The sequence below is a fragment of the Muscardinus avellanarius genome (assembly GCF_963383645.1).
Source record: "Muscardinus avellanarius genome assembly, chromosome: 1".
Classification (NCBI taxonomy): domain Eukaryota; kingdom Metazoa; phylum Chordata; class Mammalia; order Rodentia; family Gliridae; genus Muscardinus; species Muscardinus avellanarius.
Window position 1 is genome coordinate 122068484 of NC_137786.1, and position 24061 is coordinate 122092544.

General features: G+C 41.5%; 1 protein-coding gene across 1 annotated transcript in view; it reads right to left on the reverse strand.

The window, feature by feature from the left end:
- Positions 1-24061, reverse strand: part of CBL (Cbl proto-oncogene) — a gene marked incomplete at both ends in the record, with an annotated part of 74223 nt that overhangs the window by 24802 nt on the left and 25360 nt on the right. Inside the window, 7 exons of the mRNA XM_080699923.1 lie at positions 795-998; positions 1299-1430; positions 2112-2199; positions 6118-6255; positions 7158-7279; positions 8098-8254; positions 8664-8810. Of these exons, the coding sequence (XP_080556049.1) occupies positions 795-998; positions 1299-1430; positions 2112-2199; positions 6118-6255; positions 7158-7279; positions 8098-8254; positions 8664-8810 (988 nt within the window). The remainder of the gene's footprint in view (positions 1-794; positions 999-1298; positions 1431-2111; positions 2200-6117; positions 6256-7157; positions 7280-8097; positions 8255-8663; positions 8811-24061) is intronic.

Genomic DNA, 24061 nt, shown 5'->3' on the forward strand with positions numbered 1-24061 from the left:
AGGATCACACAGGTTCGAAGCCAGCCTCAGCTACTTAGTGAGGCTCTCAGCAACTTAGTGAGACCCTGTTTCCAAATAAAGTAAAAAAAAAAAAAAAAGTATAAAATAGGTCTGAGAGTGTAGCCTGGAAGTAGAAGGACTTCCAGGAACCCCAGTACCTCCAAATAAATAAATAAATAAATTAATTAATTAAATTAAAGACTAAAAAACAGGAATTGGGGTGTATCTCGGAGGTACAATGCCCTTGGGTTCTAGGATACACACTATCCACAATAAAAACATGGGCCTTAAAGCTAGACTGCCAGACAACAGCTCCTCAGTTCAGCTTACCAGCATTGTGATCCTCAGCAAATTCTTTAGCTTTTCCATGGCTCAGCTGGTTCAATTGTTAAATGAGAATAATAAAAGTACCTACACGCCGGGCGTGGTGGCGCACACTTGTAATCCCTGCGCTTGGGAGGCAGAGACAGGAGGATCGCGCTGGTTCAAAGCCAGCATTGCTGGCTTAAGAGACCCTGTTTCCAAATAAAATATAAAATAGGTCTGGGAGTGTAGCCAGGAGGTAGACGAGTTCCATCCCCAGTATCACCCCCCCAAAAAAAGTACCTACACAAAAAGTTGTAGTAGATTATATGAGTTAAACTATATAAAGTGCTTAACTGAGTATCTGTTTTATGGTAAATGCTCCGTGAGTACCAGCTCTCAGTACGCTCTGTCGGTTGGATGTCATTAGTGTTCCATGGCGTTAGAACCCAACTCGTGACTTCTGCCAGTCTTCTGAATGGCAGTCTTACCTTGGCCCCTGCCAACTCCTTCATTATGAACAGAGAATCATCAGCTCGTTCATCATCATCATCATCATAATTTGGAGAAGGAGCTCCTTCTGCTCCTTGCCTCAATAGGCTGCCACTTCCTCTAGGATCAAATGGATCTACCACAATGGGCTCAGTACCTTTGATTTCACATCGGCAGAAAGGACAGCCCTGCCCTTCTGATTCCTGCAAAGAAAGAAGAGAATAACAAATATATCTGAAAGAATTTAAAATATTCCTCTACTAATAAACATATTTCCTAGAGATAAAATTAAAGGGGTAAGGTTACAGCTCAGTGAGAGAGCATACATTTAATATGTATGAGGCCATGTGTTTAATCCTCAGCATAGGAAACAAAGAAGAAAGAAATTAAAAATGTAAATCTACTCCACAGGCCATACTGCCTTTTATATCTGTAAGGATACATGATACCTGATTCTTCAGATTGCTTTCACAGCAGAGAGATTATGTGCCCTGTATCCATACCTGCCAGGATGTAAGACAGGATGTGCACATGAGGTGTCCACAGGGCTCTATCTTCACATCCTTATCATTTTCAGCACATATTTTACACAGTTGGAATGTAGAGCCCATCTCACAGTATAATTCATATTGTTCCTTTGGTAAAAATTAAGAAATTATTTGTTGAATCAATGTCAGTAACCATAAATGCTCAGCATCTAATCTTGGTCTCATTTTAAGTTATACAGTTTAAAGAGAAACCACACATTTACAAATTTCCTAACGTAGTCAATGGTTTAAAATTTAAATGTTCTAGCTGGGTGTGGTGGCACATGCATTTGGGATGCTGAGAAAGAAGGATGACCACAGGTTCTCAGCCAGCCTCAGCTACTTAGTGAGGCCTTCTGCAACTGAGTAAGACCCTGTTTCAAAGTAAGGAATAAAAAATAAGATAGCTGGGTGTGGTGGTGTGCGTTCATAATTCCAGCATTTGGGAGGCTGAGACTGGAGGTTTGTAGATAGCCTCAGCTACGACTTAGTGAGGCCCTTTGCAACTCAGTGAGACCCTGTTTCAAAACAAGAAATAAAAAATAGGGCTGGGGGTACAACTCAGAGGTAGAATGCCCCTGAGTTCCATCCCCAGCACTGGGGGGAAAAAATAAAAATAAAAAAGAGAGCTGAAGGTGTAGCTTGAAGGTTAAAATGCCTCTGGGTTCTAGCCCCAATATTATGGAAAAAAAATAAAGTTCTAATCACTAAAATTACACTGTCAGTTCTATAAAGTATATCCATACACTTGGCTCCACTGATATATAATGAATGGAAAATAAAACTCACCTGGGTCACTTTGATGTGATCCTGGGGAGTTGGTTCACACAAGCCTGTCAGGTCAGGGTTCTGATTCCGTCCATCAGGAAATAAATAGCTGTAAAAGGAGGAACCAACCATGGGGTTGTACTGAAGTCAATTTTTCAGGGCTTGCTATTGTGGACAAATGATATCTAGCACATGTTAAAAAATAATAATTATCTTGGCTTGCAGACTTGTCAAAACGGCTGGATAAAGGGTCATAGTTTGCCAACCCTATTTTTATCAATCGGTGGCCTCAACTACATTTGCTTTTGACCCCTGAAACACTTTTGTTTACAGGTTGAACAAACCGAAAGACAGCAATTTGAAAATAATGTAACAAAAGGCAAATTAAGATTTACTATGATCAGGTACCAGGAAGCCCCTAGTATCAGGCTGCTCTGACATTTGGGACAGTGCCTCATTTAACTTAACTGCTACTCCAGAAGATAATCACAATGGGAAAAGGATTTTCCTAATCACTTTTAAAACACAAGCTAGTTTTCTGGTACATGGCCAACAATTAGGATTTTTAGAGCTTACTCACTAATAATTAATTTGAATTTCCAGAGGAATAGCAGTTCTGGAATGAATAAGAACTTAGTCATAAATAATAGCATACATTATAAGACAAGCCTGAAGAAAAGCTGTTAAACTAAAATAAAGTTAGAACAAAAACAGATAAAGGCCACTGAAGCCTGCTTGCTATTAGGAACAATTAATCACTCTAATCATGGTTAGTAAAAATAAGTGGTAAAATTCCCAGCTGTGGTGGTACATGACTGTAATCCCAGTACTTGGAAGGTTGAGAAAGGAGGGTGGCAGGTTGAAGGACAGTCACAGCAATTCAGTGAGACGTTTTTCAAAATGACAACAAAACCTTTGTATGTGTGGTATGACTTTCAAGTCATATCCTCAGCCCTATTTTTATTTTGAAACAGGGTATAGCTCAGTTGATGAGAATCCAACTATTTGTTGAGATTGTCCTCCTCAAACCTGTGATCCTGTCTCAGCTTCCCAAGGACTGGGATTACAGTTGTACATCACCACATCCAGCTCAGTTCAAAAAAAAATTTTTTTTTTTTTTGCAGTACTGGAGATTGAACCCAGGAGGCATGCTAACCTCCTCCAGTCCTATTTTTTATTCTTTTTTTTTGGGGGGGGGGCAGTGGAACTCAGGGGCATTCTACCTCTGAGTGACACCCCAGCCCTATTTTTTTATTCTTTATTTTGAAACAGGTCTCACTGAGTTACAAAGGGCCTCAATAAGTAACTGAGGCTGTCTGTGATACAAGCATGCACCACCATGCCTGGATTTTTTTTTTTTTTCTTTTTCTTTCTTTTTTTTTTTTTTTTTTTTTGGTAGTCCTAGGGATGGAACCTAGGGGCCTCTACCTCTGGGCTACACCCCCGAACTATTTTTATTTTATTTTGAAACAGTCTCACTAAGTTGCTGAGAACCTCACTAAGTCGCTGACACTGGCTTTGAACCTGTGTGATCCTCCTGTCTCAGCCTCCCAAGTACTGGGATTACAAGCATGTGCTATCACACCCAGCTCATGCCTGGCTTTTATTCTTTTTTTTGAAACAGGGTCTAAGTTGCAGAGTCCTCACAAAGTAGCTGAGGCTCGCTGAGAATTCTCAATCCTCCTGTCTCAACCTCCCAAGTACTGGGAATACAAGTGTGCACCACCATGCCAGGCAAAAACATTTTTAAACATTTTTAATTTTAAGGGATGGGGCTAGCCAGGGCCAGTGGCACATGTTTGTAATCCCAATACTCAGGAGGCTAAGACAGGAGGATCGAGGGTTTGTGGCCAGCCTTAGCTATTTAGTAAGACTCTCTGCAACTTAGTGAGACCTTGTTTCAAAAAATAAAAGAATAAGCGGGGCGTGGTGGTGCGCGCTTGGGAGGCTGAGACAGGAGGATAGCGCAGGCTCGAAGCCAGCCTCAGCTAGCTAGTGAGGCTCTCAGCAACTTAGTGAGACCCTATTTCAAAAATAAAATATAGCCGGGCGTGGTGGCGCACGCTTGTAATCCCTGCGCTTGGGAGGCGGAGACAGGAGGATCGCGCAGGTTCGAAGCCAGCCGCGCTGGCGTAAGAGACTCTGTTTCAAAAATATAAAATAGGTCTGGGAGTGTAGCCCGGAGGTAGAATGGCTTCCAGGAACCCCAGTACCACCAAAAAAAAAAAAAAAAAAAAAAAAAAAAAAATAGGGCTTGGAGTATAGCCCGGAGGTAGAAAGCCTCTGGGTTCCACCCCCAGTGCCACACACAAAAATATTAATAAAATAAAATAAAATAAAGAATAAAAAATAGGGCTGGGGTGCAGCTCAGAAGTAGAATGCCAGCTGGGCGTGGTGGCGCACACTTGTAATCCCAGCATTCGGGAGGCTGAGACTGGAGGATCACGGTTCGCGGACAGCCTCAGCTACTTAGTGAGGCCCTCTGCAACCCAGTGAGACCCGGTTTCAAAATAAAGAACAAAAAATAGGGCAGGGGGTGTAGCTCGGAGGTCAAATGCCCCTGAGTTTCATCCCCAGACCCGCAAAAAAAAAGAAGTAGAATGCCCCTGGGTTCCATCCCTAGTACCACAAAAACAAAACAAAACAAAAACAGAGAGAGAGAGAGCCATAGCTTAGAGGAGGTTGAATGCCCTTGGAGTTCACCCCCTTCAAAATCCCCCCCCCCCCAAAATCCAGCTAGTTATATATTTTCTTTTTGGTATTAAGGATTGAACCCAGGGGCATTCTACCTCCAAGCTATACCCCAAGTCCTATTTTTTATTTGGAAACAGGGTCTCCCTAGGTTACTGAAAGATTCCCTAAGTTGCTAAGCCTGGCCTTGAACCTGAGATCCTCTTGTCTCAGCCTCTCAAATGTTGGGCATGCATCACCATACCTGACCTTATATATTTTCAAATCTAATACAGACTTAAAAGTAAATTAATATTTAGAAAAGGAAAAATAGAAAATTTACTGATGGTAATATTTAAGCCGCAGAAAAAAATTAATTATCAAATCTCTATCAATTAAGAACAAAAGTCCTAGCCAGGTATGGTGGCACATGCTTGTAATCACAGTATTTAGGAGGCTGAGATAGAAATATCACAGGTTAGTGACCAGCCCCAGCTACTTAGTGAGGCCATCGCAACTTAGTGAGACCCTGTTTCAAAATAAATGAATAGCTAGCCGGGCATGGTGGCGCACGCATGTAATCCCAGCATTCGGGAGGCTGAGACGAGCAGATCGCGGTTTGTGGCCAGCCTCAGCTACTTAGTGAAGCCCTTTGCAACTCAGTGAGACCCTGTTTCAAAATACAGAATAAAAAATAGGGCTGGGGGTATAGCTCGGAAGTAGAATGCCTGAGTTCCATCCTCAATACCACAAATAAATAAATAAATAAAATAGCCAGGTGTGACGGCACATGCTTGTAATCTTAGCATTTGGAAGGCTGAGACAGGAGAATCACAGGTTCAAGGCCAGCCTTAGCTACTTAGTGAGACTATCAGTAACCTAGTAAGACCCTGTTTCAAAATAAAGAATGAAAAATTGGGCTGAGGGTATAGCTTAGAGGTAGAATGCCCCTGGGTTCAACCCCCAGTACAAAAAAAAAAAAAAAAAATCCTACAGAATCTGAAGGTCAAATCAATACAACCTACTAATGTATTTCCTGAATCTTTTTTTTTTTTTTTTTTGAGGGTCTGGGGATGAAACCCAGGGGCATTTGACCACCCCCTGCCCTATTTTTTATTCTTTATTTTGAAACAGGGTCTCACTAAGTTGCAGAGGGCCTCACTAAGTAGCTGAGGCTGTCCGCAAACCGCGATCCTCCAGTCTCAGCCTCCCAAATGCTGGGATTACAAGTGTGCGCCACCACACCCGGCTTCCTGAATCTTAATCTGTAGGAAAAACACAGAATAAATAATTAGTGGCGGCATGTTACAGTCCTTCAATTTCAAGACTTTAGCAAATTAAATCAGTGGGTACTCACAAGCCTTCCCTGAAGCCATCAATCAGTGCTTGGAAGAGGGGCTTATTGTGAGGGATTGTCTGGAGAATGTTCCCATCAGCAGTGACATAGCCAATAGCCCACTGACCCAGACGAGTACAGCTCAGTCGGAAGATGTAACTGAGAACAGAGGTTAATAGAAGTTTTCATATATTTTCTGGAATTAAGGTAGAAAGCACAATAGAGACAAACACCAAAAGGACCATGTTCAAGGGGTTGGAGATGTAGCCCAATGGGAGACTATATATTTAACATGCCTGAGGCCTTGGGTTCAATCCCTAGCTCCCCTCTCCCCCAAGCCCAAAAAAGGTAGTACCATTTTGAAGGAACCTAGATCAGAAGCAAAGGCCATCTAAACACCCCCCCCCCTTTTTTTTTTTGCAGTACTGGGGATGGAAGCCAGGGGTATTCTACCTTCGAGCTATACCCCTAGCCCTATTTTTTATTCTTTAATTTTTTTTTTTTTTTTTTTTTTTTTTTTTGGTGGTACTGGGGTTCCTGGAAGCCCTTCTATCTCCGGGCTACACTCCCAGACCTATTTTTACATTTTTATTTGGAAACAGGGTCTCCTAAGCCAGCGCGCGCGGCTAGCTTCAAACCTGCGCGATCCTCCTGTCTCTGCCTCCCAAGCGCGGGGATTACAAGCGTGCGCCACCACGCCCGGCTTATTCTTTAATTTGAAACACGGTCTCACTGAGTTTCAAAGGGCCTCACTAAGTAGTAGTTGAGGCTGTCCTCAAACTGGGATCCTACAATCTCAGTCTCCCAAGCTGGGATTAAAAGCATGTGCCACCACGCCCAGCTCCTAAATACCATTTTTAAGTGATGTGAAAGCACTTATCAAATCACAGAATTGAATAAGTCAATTCTTGTGATAAAAAGACAGAAACCTTATGCAGAATCTTGGCCACTGGAAAGCTAATTCATGATCTTGTTTCTTCTATTTTAGCAGATCTCTCTCTCTCCTCTCTCCTTTCTCTCTCTTTCTCATTCGAAGCAATGTCTTTGCTTCAAACACTGACCTGCCAGGTTTGTGGATGAACTTCTGAAGCCGAGCTTTCACTTCGTCGTATGTCAGGAAAGCCATGTACCCAGGATGAGTTACAGCAAGACTGTTCCAATTCCTGAGCAAAGAGGACCAGGGCTAAAGAAACAAGAGATGAACAGAGTATTCAAACATACAGTCATCCTCAGAGCAAAGGACAGAAGCTGTCATTCTCAATTACATTGTCACTGTGAAGGAAGACAAGTATGTTTGGAAGATTAAGACCTTGAAAAGCTAAGAAGATATGCTTAAAGGGGGAACTTCACTATACAGAATGAAACTCAATAAACTATAAATCATCTCTAACTACTAGTAGAGATGTTCATAAAAAATAAAGACCAAAGCTAGGTGTGGTGGCACACGCTTGTAATCCCAGCATTTGGGAAGCTGAGACAGGAGGATTCAGGTTCGCGGTCAGCCTCAGCTACTACTTAGTGAGGCCCTTTGTAACTCAGTGAGAACCTGTTTTAAAAATGAAGAATAAAATATAGGACTGGGGGTGTAGCTCAGAGGTAGAATGCTCCTGGGTTCCATCCTCAGTACTGAAAAAAAAAAAAAAAAAACCTCCTTAAACCGGGCGTGGTGGTGCACACTTGTAATCCCAGCACTTGGGAGGCTGAAACAGGAGGATGGCACAGGTTTGAAGCCAGACTCAGCTACTTAGTGAGGCTCTCGGCAACTTAGTGAGACCCTGTGTAGCCAGGCTTTGTGAGCATGACCAGTACTGATCCAACGCCAGCACAGTCACTTAGCAAGACCCTGCTTCCAAATAAAAAGGGGCTTAGGGTACGGCTCAGAAGTACAAAGACTCTCAGTTCAAACCCCAGAACCAAAAACAAAAACAAGAAAAAAAATTAAAAAAAAAACCTCTTCAGGAAAGAAAGGGTAGCCAGATTAGTCTATATTTAGTGTCCTACCTGAAAGAGCCGTGTAAAGATGTCAAACTCAAAAACTGAAATATAATCATTGCAGGTCAGATCAATAGTGGATTTTAGAGCCATGGCTTCCAGCCCAGAACTGATGGGATGTACTTCATGCAGGGCCTGTCGAAAGCTCCTCCAAGGGACTATTGTCCTGGGATAGACGGGGTGGGGTGAAAGAGAGCAAAAATGAGAACAGCGATAACTGCAGGAATTGTATAATCAAAGAAAACAAGCCACATTACACTTTCAATATCAGTATCAATTCTCTTAAAGGAACTGGGCTGTATTTTGGAATAACAAATAGAAAGAAAGATGGGAATAAGGATATATTTATAAACTTTTTTTTGGTACTAGGAATCATATTGAACAGTATCTTACCTCTGAACTATGCCCCCAGCCCATTTTATTTTTTAATTTGAAACAGCTAGGTTGGTGAGGCTGTCCTCAAACCTGAGATCCTCCTGTCTCAGTCTCCCAAGTACTAGGATTACAGGAATGTACCTCCATGCCCAGATAAGTGTCAATTTTTCATAATTCAAATTCATCACTCTGAGACTTACTTTTCCCCAAAAGCTTTTCTCCAAAATTCTGCAGCATCTGCTTTAGTAATCCGGAACGTGTCTCCTTGGAAGAGTCCACTTGGGAAGATACCTTTTAGTTCTGCCAGCATATGGCTGAAGATCAGGGACAGTTTGGTTAGGTTTCGCCTAGAAATGATCAGAAGTAGAATAATCAAACACATAAATTACTTTTATTTTTTTTACTTTTTTAATTTTTTGGTGGTACTGGGGTTCCTGGAAGCCCTTCTACATCTGGGCTACACTCCCAGACCTGTTTTTATACTTTTTTATTTGGAAACAGGGTCTCCTAAGCCAGAGCGCGCGGCTGGCTTCGAACCTACATGATCCTCCTGTCTCTGCCTCCCAAGTGCGAGGATTACAAGCGTGCGCCACCACGCCCGGCATTAAATTACTTTTATTTTAAATGCACTGGATTTACCATATAAGATATTGTGTGTGTATGTGTATACACATGTGTGTGGTACTTGGGACTGAACCCAGGAACATTCTACCTCCAAGTATACCCTTAGATCTTTTTAATTTGAAACAGGGTTTTCAAACTGGGCGTGGTGACACATGCTTGTAATCCCAGTACTTGGGAGGCTTGTAATCCCAGTACAGGAGGATCTCAGGTTTGAGGACAGTCTTATTTAGCAAGTAGTAATGACTCTCATGAACCTATTTCAAAATGGAAAATAAAATAGGGCTGGAAGTGTAGCTAAGAGGTAAAATACTCATAGGTCCAATCACCAGTTATACCAAAAAAAAAAAAAAAAAAAAAAAAGGGAAAAAAGGAAAAGGAAAAAAAAAAAAAAAAAGCACAGAAACAGGGTCTTATCGCATTGCTGCGGTTGGTCTTCAATGTGCAATCCTCTTGTCTCCTCCAAAGCAATTGGGTCACTGGCATGCACCACCATGCCAGTGAGATATCTAATTAATATAACATTAAAATAAATTTAGGAGTGGGGCATGGTGGTATATATCTGTAAACCCAGTACTTGGGAGAATGAGACAGAAAGATTGGGGTTGGAGGACAGCCCATCAACTTAACAAGTCCCTCTGCAACTTACACCATTCCAAAATAAAAAATAAAATAGGGTTAGGGGTGTAAATCAGAGGTAAAATGCCCCTAGGTTCAATCCCGACCAGTACCATAATAAATAAACAAATAAATAATTTTAATACATAAGTGAATGTCCCCACCAGTACAATAAATGAATATATGTGTGACTGTCTGTCTGGGTGTTTACCTCAGTGGTGGAGTACTTGCCTAGCATGTACAAAGCCCTGGGACCTAATAAGTAAGCATAAACTAACGTAAACAAACTTATTTTTATTTTTTTATTTTCTGGTGGTACTGGGGTTCCTGGAAACTCTTTTACCTCCAGGCTACACTCCCAGACCTATTTTATATTTTTATTTGGAAACAGGGTCTCTTAAGTAAGTGAGGCTGGCTTTGAACCTGTGCGATCCTCCTGTCTCCGCCTCCCAAACATGGGGATTACAAGCGTGCACCACCACGCCCGGCACAAACTTATGTTTTAGGATGACAGATGAAAACTTTGACGTGTCAGAACTTGTGCAATTACAAATATAAACTGGCCTCAGTGGTGCACGCCTGTGATCTCAGTACCTGGGAGACTGAGAAAGGTAGATCACAGGTTCGAAGCCAGCCTCAGCAACTTAGTGAAGCTCTCAGCAACCTAGCAAGATCTTATTTCCAAATAAGAAATAAAATTGGGCTGGGGGTATAGCTTTGAGGTAGAATGCCTCTGGGTTCAATCCCCAGTCCTACACATACACAAAAAGCAAATATGTGGCTTACACTTGTAATCCCAGCATTTGAGAGGCTGAGATAGGAGAATCCAGGTTCACAGCCAGCCTCAGCTACTTAGTGAGGCCCTTTGCAACTCAGTGAGGCCCTGTTTCAAAATAAAGAATAAAAAATAGGGCTGGTGATGTAGCTTGGAGGTAGAATGCCCCTGGGTTCCATACCCAATACCTCAAAAAAAAAAAAAAAAAAAGGCAAATATATTATTTCCTTCTTGGTATAAATTGATTTTTAAAAAATATACTCAATCGCTGGGTGTGATGGCACACGCTTGTAATCCCAGCATTTAGGAGGCTGAGACCAGAGGATCGCAGTTCGCGGACAGCTACTTAGTGAGGCCCTTTGCAACACAGTGAGACCCTGTTTCAAAATAAAGAATAAAAAATAGGGCAGGAGGTGTAGCTCAGAGGTTGAATGCCTCTGGGTTCCATACCCAGACCCACAAAAAATTATATATACTCAATCAGGTTGACTCACCCAATTAAAGATAAATTTGAAATTGACAATCAAAGTAACTTTAAATATGCAGACCTGTAAAATTTATTAAATCAGACTTTAAAGAGGCCTTTTTTTTTTTTCCAGTACTGGGAATGAAACCCACATTCTACCTCCAAGCTACAACCCAGCCTTATTTTTTATTCTTTATTTTGAAACAGGGTTTCACTGAATTGCAAAGGGCCTCACTAAGTAGCTGAGGCTGTCTGGGAATCATGATCCTCCTGTCTCAGCCTCCCAAATACTGGGATTATAAGTGTGCACCACCACGCCCGGCTTTAAAGACAAACTTTATCAAAACTCTTTCCTCTTACTTTACCAAAAATAAAATGCTAACACTCAAATGCTAACTCCATATATGTGCATAATGCTATCTTTGTTTTTAACAATTTGTTGAGTTTGTCCTGATAACCCCTATTTAATAGATATGATTATAAAGATGCTGCCCAATGCCAATGTAAAAGATGACGCCTCTACTTTGGTCAGATCATCTTGGTGACACAGAACTGGCTATAGTTGCTTTAGATACTGTTATACACTAAACCAGCAACTGATGACTTGATTAGTTTCCCTTTGACCAATAATATATGTGTTCAAAAAATATTCTTGTCATATAAACAGGCTAACTTATAAAATTTCAGGCCAAATCATGATCAATTTTTTTTTTTTTTTTGGCAGTACTGGGGATGAAACCTAGGAGCACTGTACCTCCGTGCTACACCCCTAGCCCTGTTTTTTAGTCTCTTTATTTTGAAACAGGTCTCACTGAGTTGCGAATGGGCCTCACTAAATAGCTGAGGCTGTCTGCAAACCATGATCCTCTGATCTCAGCCTCCTGAATGCTGGGATTACAAGCGTGCATCACCATGCCCAGCCCATTATCAATTATTGATGGCCTAAAATTCCTCTCTAATAAAGATGGATTTTAGCCAGGTGTGGTGGCGCATGCTTATAATCCCAGCGCTTGGGAGGCTGAGACATGAGGATTGCACAGGTATAAAACCATAGTGAGACTCTCAGCAACTTAGTGAGACTCTGTTTCCAAATAAAGTATAAAATATGTCTGGGAGTATATAGCCCAGAGGTAGAAAAGCCCCTGGGTTCCACCCTCAGTACCACAAAAAATAAAAAAACAAATAAAGATGGATTTTTCTTTTTATATGCTATATTGGAGGGTCACCACCACTACTATCTTTGTCTTTTCTAGATAAAATGCAGCCCAAGATTAACTAAACCTAACTCCTTTATACCTCCTGTTTTTGCCTCTCAAGTACTAGGATTACAAGCGTGAGCCACCATGCCTGACTAGATGTTTTTGGTCTTTGTCTTTTTTCATTTATAGAAAGTGATGTCTTTTCTAGGTTCCAGTTTGATTTCTGACAACACCTACAAAACTGGTTAAAAAGAGTATTGTTTAGCCAGGAATGGTGGTGCATACTTGTACTTGGGAGGTTGAGACTGGAAGATCGCAGGTTCCTGGACAGCCTCAGCTACTTAGTGAGGTCCTCTACAACTTAGTGAGACTTGTAAAATAATGAATAAAAAATAGGGCTGAGGGTATAGCTTCACCCCCAGTAGTGGAAAAAAAATAGTATTGTTTAAAGATATTCTAAAATTATTCATATACCAAACAGTAAGTGTAAGATAAGAACATATATACTATCTAATCCCTAAATCCCATCACCTGTTTTTTCCTCCTTGCACTTTGAGATACTCTGATTATTGTTAGGATTTTTTTTTTGTTGGGGGGGTGTTGGGAGTTGAACCCAGAGGCATTTTACCTCCAAATTTTTACTCTAGCCCTTCTTACTTTTTGCTTTGAAACAAGGTTTCACTAGGTTGCTAGTCTGGCTAAACTGCTAAGGCTAGTCTTGAAACTGGGATCCTTCTGTCTCAGGTTTCTATCATTAACCAAAGAAAAAACAAAATAGACAAGATCAAAGACAGGTGTAATGGTGCATACCTGCAATCCCAATACTTGAGAGCCTGAGACAGTAGGATTGTAGGGTTAAGCTGAATCCCAGCAACTTAGAAAGACCATATTCAAAATAAAAAACCAGGCATGATGGTGCATGCCTGTAATCCCTGTACTTGGGAGGCTGAGACAGGAGGATCGTAGGTCTAAGGCTAGTCTCAGCAACTTAAGACTCTGTGTCAAAAGAAAAAATTAAAAGGGCTGGAGATGTGTCTCAGACACAGAATGTCCCTGGGTTCAATGTTCAATTCCCAGTGCCAAGGGGGAAAAAAAAAAAGACAAAAAATACATCATAGTTGGGCCTGTAATGCACACCTATAATCCCAGTTCTTGGGAGGCTGAGAAAGAAAGGATCACAGAATCAAGGACAGCCTCAGTAAGTAGTAAGATTCTCACAATCTAGCAAGACCCTGTTACAAAATAAACTAGCCGAGCATGTTGGCCCACACTTGTAATCCCAGCACTTGGGAGGCTGAGACAGGAGGATCGCACAGGTTCGAAGCCAGCCTCAGCTACTTAGTGAGGCACTCAGCAACTTAGTGAGGCTCTGTTTCCAAATAAAATATAAAATAGGTCTGGGAGTATATCCCAGAGGTAGAAGGCCTCTGGGTTCCACCCCCAGTGTCACAAAAATAAATAAATAAAATAGGACTGGGGTGTAGCTTGGCAGTAGAATGCCCCTGGGCTCAACTCCAGTACCACCACCAAAAAAAAAAAAAAGAATAAATTATAAAGCTGGTATCTACCTCAGTGGTAGTGCTTGCCTAGCATGTAGGAGGCTCTGGGTTCAATCCAAAGCAGGGTCTCGAAAACAAAGTATAAAAAATAGAGAAAGACAGAAAGGGGCAGGTATGTGTGCATGAGAAGCAAGCAAACAAGCATCAAAAATGGTATAATAAACAGCTAACTTGATAGAAAACCTGCAAAGCACTTACTCCCAGTGAGCTTACGTTCAAGTCTGCAGCAGGACAATAAACTGCACAACTGGGCTTGGATCTGGGATATCTACATAACATTCTGCCAAGGTTAATACTCAAAGACAGGGGAGGGAGAGCTGCAACTCCTAAATATACAGTAAATTCCTAAGAGCCCACAATAAGTACAGAACAGCTAAACAGTGAATATTACATGACAGAATATAAGCAACCCGCCATATCTATGGGTCCCACACACCAAGATCCAACCAGGAGAGGATAGAAAATATTCAAAAGGAAAATTTTGTATTGAGCATATGCACACGTTTTTGTCATTGCTCTAGACAATACAGTGCACCTATTTACACTGTGTTAGGTACAAGTAATCTACAGGCAATCTTCAAGAAGTACATAGGAGAACATGCACAGGTTATATGCAAATACTAGGCCATTTTCCATAAGAGAACTGAGTTTCTGTGGATTTGGTATTACTATGGGTCCTGAAACCAATTCCCAGCACTACTATGATACTGAGCAACAACTGTGTCACACTTGAAGGTTACAAAAAGATTCTTTCTGCAAAAAACAGGGTTAAATTTGACTTCTTCCTGAAAACCACAGTGCTTGGTTTTACACTGTCTTCTCTGGCTGCTTCTTTGGTCTTTCTCCTCTCCTCACAGGAAGTGCTTTACAAGAATGTGCTCTATGCTATTTTCTGTTTTTTCTTTTTCGTGTGTGTGGGGCGGGGGGTACTGGGGGTGGAACCCAGAGGCTTTCCACCTCCGGCTAGACTCCCAGACCTATTTTATATTTTATTTGGAAACAGGGTCTCACGAAGTTGCCAAGAGCCTCACTAAGTAGCTGAGGCTGGCTTCGAACCTGTGCGAATCTCCTGTCTCAGCTTCCCAAGCGCAGGGATTACAAGTGTGCCCCAACACACCTGTTGTTTTTTCTTCACATATGTTCTCTGCAGTCTTAGGACTTCAAATAACTTCCAAATCTTGGGCCTTGGCAGATTCCCACCTGCTTACCATACTTGCCCATTACACTGCCAGCAACTCTAAGCAACATGTTCAGAGTTAAACTCATCTTCCCTCTCCAATCTGCTTTCTCCATGTTCCCTACTTCTGTATTTAATGACAGCATGTCAGCTGGGCATGGTGGCACACACTTATAATCTCAGTACTTGGGAGGCTGAGACAGAGAGATTATAGGTTCGAAGCTTCATGAGACTCTGTTTCCAAATCACAAATAAAACAGGGCTGGGGTTGTACCCCAGGAGTAGAAGGTCCCTGAGGTCCATCCAAAGTACAAAAAAAAAAAAAAAAAAAGACAGCGTGTCTTACTTCCCACAAATTCAAAACCGGAACCTCCGGGCTACACTCCCAGAAATATTTTATATTTTATTTGGAAAAAGGGTCTCTTAAGCCAGGGAAGCTGGCTTTGAACCTGTGCAATCCTCCTGTCTCCACCTCCCAAGTGCGGGGATTACAAGCATGCACCACCATGCCCAGCTGAATTATAGTATTATTCTAATACAAATTCTATGATAGCTTTTTCTGCCACAAATTTTTTTTTGGGGGGACAGTACTGGGGATGGAACCCAGGGGCATTCTACCTCTGATCTATACCTCCAGTCCTATATTTTTATTTTTTTAAACAAGGCTGGGTGTGTCACTTGGAGATAGAATGTCCCTGGGTTCCATCCCCAGTACCACAAAAAAAAAAAAAAAAAGGTTTAAATGCCATTAGCGTGTGTATGTTGGTACTAGGAATTAGACCCAGGGGCATTCTACCTTTGGAGTTATATCCCTAGCCCTGTTTTTTATTTTGAAAGAGGGTCATGCTAAGTTACTGCATGCTGGCTTCTATCATGAGATCCTTCAATCGTAGCCTTCCCAGTTCCAGGATTAGAATGTGCATCACCATATCTAGCTTTAAATGTCATTTAAGAAGCTAGTCAGTCATAATAAAACTACTCCAAACCATGCGTGGTGTAATCCCAGTATTTGGGAGGCTGACACGGGAGGACTGCAGGTTTGCAGCCAGCCTCAGCAACTTTCCGAGATCCTGTTTCAAGCTGCTGGTCACCAAGGGCAGTCTTAGCTGCCTCTCTGTGAGTGATGTGTAAGCTGAGTTTGAAGTAAACACAGGGAGTAAGTCTTGGAATGACAAGGCCAAGTCCATATTTTTTGTTCTTCAAAGTATTTTCCAGTGAAAATCTACCAGGTCTCTAGTGTTACACTAGATCACCAGAGACAAATATATATACCAAAAAATAACGACAGAAAGCTTTTTTAAATCTGTGAAGTAAGCCACAAAAAAGGGAAAGTTATTGACCACAAGGATGTATGGGGTACCTAAGAACTGTTCAAAGTGCTGACTGAAATAGCTACTGAAAATCAATTTAAGACATTTTCCTGCTCAATGATGCACAACCCCAAAGCCAACATACATTTCTTAAAACCATCAGCAATGTCCATCATGAACATCACTCTTCTTAACAGGAAAAAAATGAACCCATAAATGTCCCAGGTCAAAGCATCTATAATGCTGACCTATGTTAGAATTTGGCTTAATAACATTTTAAGGCTTAGGGTTGTGGTTTAATGTCCAGTGTATAAGGCAGAACTTAGCAGTAGAATCTGTCTTAACATGTAAACAGACCAATAAGGCATCACACACACACACACACTTTTTTTGTGTGTGTGTGTGTGTGTGTGTGTGTGTGTGTGTGTGGTATTGAGGATAGAACCCAGGGGCCTTCTACCTCTAGGCTATACTCCCAGACCTGTTTTATACTTTATTTGGAAACAGGGTCTATGCTGCTGAGAGCCTCTCTCAGTAGCTGAGGCTGACTTCAAACCTGTGTGATCCTCCTGTCTCAGTCTCCCAAGCGCTGGGATTACAAGCGTGCGCCACCACGCCTGGCTGGCATGATGTATATTTTACTGTTATGAGGTAAGGAATACATTTCAAGATTCTGTCAGCAGTCACTTCAATTCATACAAAGTATTGTAACAATTCTTCTAAGAGCCCCAAAGAAGCACAACTATTTCGTCTTGTTCTTTTTGCAAATGCCCGAACTTTACTAAGTTCTAGTGACAAGTACTGCAGGTTTTTCTGTAGCACAGCACTTGAGGAAGTGTCATTCTGCCGTCTTCAATGCTGGCCACCCACAGCTAAGCAAATGAAATTCTACTATACACCCTCACCTTTCTCTTCTCTTTTCACAGCTTCCTCACGATCACCTGCTTATTCAGTATACAGTATCGGTTCTTTTAAAGGTAAAGACTGGTGTCCGTTCTTTTCCACCTACTTCAAGAGCTACTCTACAAGGCAATTTTACCTTTTTATTTTAACTCAGACCTAAAGTAATGTTACACATATTCTACATGTAATATGGGCTAATAGAAGCCGGGTGTGTTTCACATGCATGTAATCCCAGTACTTGAGAGGCTGAGACAGGAGGATCACAAGTTTGAGGCCAGCTTCAGCAAGTAGTGAGACTTTCAACCTAGTGAGACACTGTTTCAAGGGGTTGGGGTTTGCTCAGAGGTAGAATGCCTCTGGATTCAATTTCTAGTAACTAACACACACACACACACACACACACACACGCCCATCAAGGACCTAAGATTTAAGCTGGCCATGGTGGTATACACTTGTAATGCCAGTACTCAGGAGGCTGAAACAGCAGAATCACAGGTTAATGCAGTGAGGTCCTCAATGTCTTAGTGAGACCCTGTTTCAAAAAAAAAAAAAAAAAAAAAAAAAAAGCCAGGCGTGGTAGCTCACGCTTGTAATCCTAGCATTTGGGAGGCTAAGACCAGAGGATCATGGTTTGCGGACAGCCTCAGCTACTTAGTGAGGCCCTTTCCCACTCAGTGAGACCCGGTTTAAAAATAAAGAAGGCCGGGCATGGTGGTGCACATTTGTCATCCTGGTACCTGGGAGGCAGAGGCAGGAGGATCGCGCTGGTTTGGAGCCAGCCGCGCTGGCTTAAGAGACCCTGTTTCCACATAAAAAAGTTAAAAAATAGGTCTGGAAGTGTAGCCCGTGGGAGTGTATCCCGGAGGTAGAAGGGCTTCCAGGAACCCCAGTACCACCAAAATAAATAAATAAACAAACAAATAAATAAATAAGTAAAAATAAAGAATACAAAATAGGACAGGGGGTGTAGCTCAGAGGTTGAATCTAGGTTCCATCCCCAGTACTGGAAAAAAAAGGGGGGGGGGGCTGGGAGTGTAGCTCAGAGGTAGAATGCTCCTGGGTTTTAGCCCCAGTACTATAAAAAGAAAAAAAAGAAAAAAGAAAGAAAGAAAGAAAAGAAAAGAAAAATAGCCTTTATATGAATAATAGCCTTTTTATTATAATGAGATAATAAAAACTCCCCAAATGGCCATGCATGGTTGTACACACCTATAATCTGGGAGGCTGAGACAGGAGGATAGCAAGTTCAAGGACAGCTTCAGCAACAAAGCAAGAGTCTCCAGAATATAGCAAGACCCTGTTTAAAAACATAAATAAATATTGCCGGGCGTGGTGGCGCAAGCTTGTAATCCCCGCACTTGGGAGGCAGAGACAGGAGGATCACACAGGTAGGTTCAAAGCCAGCCGCACCTTAGGAGACCCAGTTTCCAAATATAAATGTAAAAATAGGTCTGGGAGTGTAGCCCAGAGGTAGAAGGGCTTCCAGGAACCCCAGTACCACCAAAAATAAAATAAAATAAAATAAAAATAAATAAATAAAAAGGGTCTAGGGTAGAGCTTGGAGGTAGAATGCCACTGGGTTCAATCCTCAGTAACCAAAAAAAAAAAAAAAAAAAGCAAAAACAAAAACAATACCCCCCAAAATCCTCAAATTATTTCAATTAGTATACTTACTCCTATATATAAAATAGTTAAAAAGGTATCTTGTAACTCTTGACTATGAAGTGCTTTGCACAGAAAAGAGAAAAAAATTAGGAAACAAACTAACAACTTATAGTAAAGATGCATTTATTATTTAATGCTTAAGGGAAGTACTGAGAATAGTATCATTCTGTTTTGTGCCAATGAGAATGCTTCATCCCTTAAAAGTCCCAGTAACAGTTTCAGGAAGAAAAAACTGACTGAGAATGAATATTAAGAGATGAGGTCTGAAGCTGGGAGTGGTGACGCATGCTTATAATTCCAGCATTCGGGAGGCTGAGACAGGAGGATCACGGTTCAAGGACAGCCTCAGCTACTTAGTGAAGCCCTTTGCAACTCAGTGAGACCCTCTCTCAAAAAATAAAAAGACTAAAAAAAAAAAAAAAAAAAAAATTCCGGCTGAGTGTGTCACTTGGAGGTAGAATGATGCCCCTGGGTTCTATCCCCAGTACCACACACACACACACAAAGGTTGGAAAACAGTAGGCCATCTTGGGTTGAGAAGTACTTCCCAGATGAGGTCTGATGTAACCACTCTGCCGAGACCCGGGTAGCTGATGGTTCACTGTGCTGCCAAAAGGCCAAGTGACCAATGCTTTTAAGTGCTTCATTTACTGGGGCAATTTCAGAAACAACTGCTGTTTTTCCTATCTGTTAAACTCCAAAAGCTGACATACAAACATTAGTGTCATCCAAAGAATGCTGAGTGAGAACACACTGAAATGACATTTAGAACTGGTAGCAGCATCCTCTGCTCATAGTAACCAGCTTTAAAAATAGATAAAACGGAACTTCTTTCAACAGAGCTTCACAGGAAGTCAGTGTAGGACTGTTTGAATCTTATCTACTGAAGCTGTTAAAAGAAAAGAAAAATGAAAAGTATCACCTACAAAAGCAGCTCTCAGCCAACATATCTAAAAATACCGATGACTTTTTTTTTTTTAACTAAGTACAAATTAAGTGTATTTGATACTATATTCATTGTCCTGCTTTTATGGCCTCCAAGTTACACAGACCAGACACATAAAGCTAAAGGAAGCACTGACTTTCCAAATAGGAACTGAACAATCAATGTTCCAAATGAACCATACTTAGCTTTATAAGAAAACTCACTCAGGCGTGCTATCACACACCTGTACTTGGGAGGTGAGATGGAAGGATCACAGGTTTGAGACCTCAGTCAGCAACTTGGTGAGGCCCTCAAAAACGTACTGAGTCCCTGTTTCCAAATAAAAAATGAAACAGGGCTGGGGATGTAGCTCAGAGGTAGAACACCCCTGGGTTCAATTCAGTATCCCCCTAAAAAGAAGAAATCTATTCTCTTAGTTATTCTTGCCTAAGGTAGAAATTAATGCCACCTCTGAGATCAATCTTTGTTTCTTGCTATCTTTTATACACAACTGATGAAAACATGTTTAGTACTGTAGAACTTCTTCATAGGTTCTCAAATTTTAGGAGTTTTAATAACCACTCAGTGACATGCTTCTCACATAGAAAACGCATAGAACCTGCACATTAAAGCCACGGTATTTACTATGCTCACTAATTCAATGAAGTAAACACATACAGAAGTGTAATACTGTCAATGAAGCAAGCTAAATTCGATGCATGGGAGAGCTTGAGAATAATATGTGGGAGAAATTACAAATATATCTTGAACCGAATATAAGAGATTTAAAAGCTACAATAAGAACGCCAAGTTAAATCTATTATGATAAATAAGTAAAAGTCTTCAGAATGTAGCTGGGCGTGGTGGCGCACGCTTGTAATCCCCACGCTTGGGAGGCGGAGACAGGAGGATTGTGCAGGTTCGATACCAGCCGCGCTGGCTTAGGAGACCCTGTTTCCAAATAAAAATATAAAAAATAGGTCTGGGAGTGTAGCCCAGAGGTAGAAGGGCTTCCAGGAACCCCAGTACCACCAAAAAATAAAAATAAAAATAAAATCTTCAGAATGTATAAACAACAGCCGGGCGTGGTGGCGCACACTTGTAATCCCCACACTTGGGAAGCTGAGACAGGAGGATCACACAGGTTCAAAGCCAGCCTCAGCTACTTAGTGAGGCTCTCGGCAACTTAGTGAGAATCTGTTTCCAAATAAAATATAAAATAGGTCTGGGAGTATAGCCTGGAGGTAGAAAGCCTCTGGGTTCCACCCCCAGTACCACACACACAAAAAAAGAATGTATAAACAACTAAAACATAAGAGACATAACTCAAAATATACATGGTGCTTTAATTAAAAAAATACAATAAATTCTATTCCAATAATATTAACTTATTCTTTGCTATACTCTCAGCCCTCCAAGCTCAGCTTAACTTTATAAACCTATTAACATAATTCACTGCATAACAGAATAGGGGGACATACGCTCACCTTACTGCCAAACTCACCATTATCTCACCTGTAGTCCCTTTTTGACAAACTGACCTTGTTCTTTCTGGGTTGCAGGAGGAAGGGAGGAGTATCCCCTAAGCATCTTCCCATGCGTCCCCAGAGACTCTACGTACCAGACAGCTGGTTCTCAGCAATTCCTGCGGACAACTGGCACCCAAACTCATACTCTGATCTCACTTACTACACTCAGCCCTATAGAATCAAAGCAGCAGTTTGGGCCTGGGCAGGAGAGTCAAGAGTCCCTTCCTGTCTCTCGCTATATCCAGCTGTGCCTCAATCTTAGGTAAACTCAATACAGGGGAGGCCCAGGCAGGAGGATCCCAATTTCAAGGACAAGCTCAGCCACAATGTAGCGAGACTCTGAGCAACCTAGTAATTTTTTGTTTCAAAACAAAAAATAAAAATAAGGCTAAGGGTGTAGCTTAGAGGTTAAATGTCCCTGGGTTCAATCCACAGTACCACATAACAAAACAAAACAAAAATCTTTAAGGTCAAATAGATACTAAATGGCAGAAGAGTCAAATCCAGGCAATTCAGTTTCACAATCATGTACTTCCTCTACTGAACTGCCCCATACTACATATTTTCTGATATTCTTAAGTGTGCCTTTCAGTAAAAATAAATAAATAAGAAACTGCTATGAAGCAGTACCTTAATCATTGAGGGTCTGTAAGAAAGAGAATCTATAAAACTTTTATCTAAGTCATTTAAAAAACAAAATTGGCCGGGCCTGGTGGCGCACGCTTGTAATCCCCGCGCTTGGGAGGCAGAGACAGGAGGATCGCGCAGGTTCGAAGCCAGCCGCGCACGCTGGCTTAGGAGACCCTGTTTCCAAATAAAAATGTAAAAATAGGTCTGGGAGTGTAGCCCGGAGGTAGAAAGGCTTCCAGGAACCCCAGTACCACCAAAAAAAAAAAAAAAAAAAAAAAAAAAAGAAGCCGGGCGTGGTGGTGCATACTTGTAATCCCTGCGCTTGGGAGGCTGAGACAGGAGGACTGCACAGGTTCAAAGCCAGCCTCAGCTACTTAGTGAGGCTCTCAGCAACTTATTGAGACCCTGTTTTCAAATAAAGTATAAAATAGGTCTGGGAGTATAGCCCGGAGGTAGAAAGCCTCTGGGTTCCACCCCCAGTACCACCAAAAAAAAAAAAAAAAAAAGATATTTTAGTCATAATGGGCTCCAAAGGTCATGTCAAGAGAAAAGGCAATGGAAGATTTTCTCTAAGTGCCTTTTAATCAGCTGACTGAAGTGAAAGTAGCAGAACAAGAGAAAAGGATCACTACTACCTGATTCAACTTCACAGAGAAAATATTAGAGAACACTATAAAAATAAAAATGACACAAGAAACGTGAAATCTAAGTATGAGCCAGGTGTGGTGGCACACACTTGTAATCCCAGTGCTTAGGAGGCTGAGATGAGAATCCAAGTATTGAGATTGCAAGCCTGTGTCACTACATAAGGAAAAAAGGAAACTTTAAAAAAATTGTTTACTTGTAATCTCAGCATTTGGGAGGCTGGGACAGAAGGATCGTGGTTCGCAGACAGCCTCAGCTACTTCGTGAGGCCCTTTGCAACTCAGTGAGACCCTGTTTCAAAATAAAGAATAAAAAATAGGGCTGGAGATGTAGCTCAGAGGTAGAATGCCCCTGGGTTCCACCCCTAGTACTGCAAAAAAAAAAAAAAAAAATTGTTTAGCCAGGCATGATGGTACAAGCCTATAATCCAAGTACTTTGGAAGGTGAGACAGGAGGATCATAGGTTCAAAAATAGTCTCAGCAAGTAGTGAGACTCTCATCAACCTAGTAAGTTTCCAAATAAAAAGAAAAATTAACGCCGGGTGTGGTGGAACACACTTGTAATTTCAGCATTTGGGAGGCCGAGACTGAAGGATCGCAGTTCCTAGATAGCCTCAGCTACTTAGTGAGGCCCTCCACACTTAGTGAGACCCTGTTTCAAAATAAAGACTAAAAAAGCCAGGCGCGGTGGCACACGCTTGTAATCCCCGCGCTTGGGAGGCTGAGACAGGAGGATCGCACAGGTTTGAAGCCAGCCTCGGCTACTTAGTGAGGCTCTCAGCAACTTAGTGAGACTCTGTTTCCAAATAAAGTATAAGATAGGTCTGGGAGTATAGTCCAAAGGTAAAAGAGCCCCTTGGTTCCACCCCCAGTACCACACAAAATAAAATAAAGAATAAAAAATAGGGCAGGGGGTGTAGCTCAGAGGTTGAATGCACCTGGGTTCCATCCTCAAAACTACAAAAATTAAATAAAAATAAATAAATAAATAAATAAATAAATAAATAAATAAATAATAGGTCTGGGGGTATAGCTTAGAGGTAGAATGGCCCTAGGTTCAAACCTCAGTGTCAAAAAATAAAATAAATCTCTAGCAGTATTAGGGATTAAACCCAGGGGCATTCTACCACTGAGCTGCATCCCAACATTTCTTTTAATTTTGAGAGAGGATAAGTTGACAAGGTTGGCCTTGAACTTATGGATCTTCCTGTCTCAGCCTCACTGCCCTTGGCTAAGAAGAAAACATTTTATAATTCAGTGGGCATTGGGGATAATTTGTCCTATATTAAAAACTATTCTGGTTCCGCCTAACAAGGTGTTTTTTGTTGTTTGTTTGTTTGTTTGTTTTTGTGGGTCTGGGGATGGAACCTAGGGGCATTCTACCTCTGAGCTACACCCAGACCTGTTTTACTTTTTATTTTGAAACAGGGTCTCATGAATTTGTGGAGGGCCTAAGTACCTGAAGCTGGCCTACCTATAATCCTCCTATATCATCTTCTCCTATACTGGGATTACAAGTGTGCCCCACCACACCTGGCTTTGGGATCCAAGTATTCTAAGTGATAACAGCTCTACT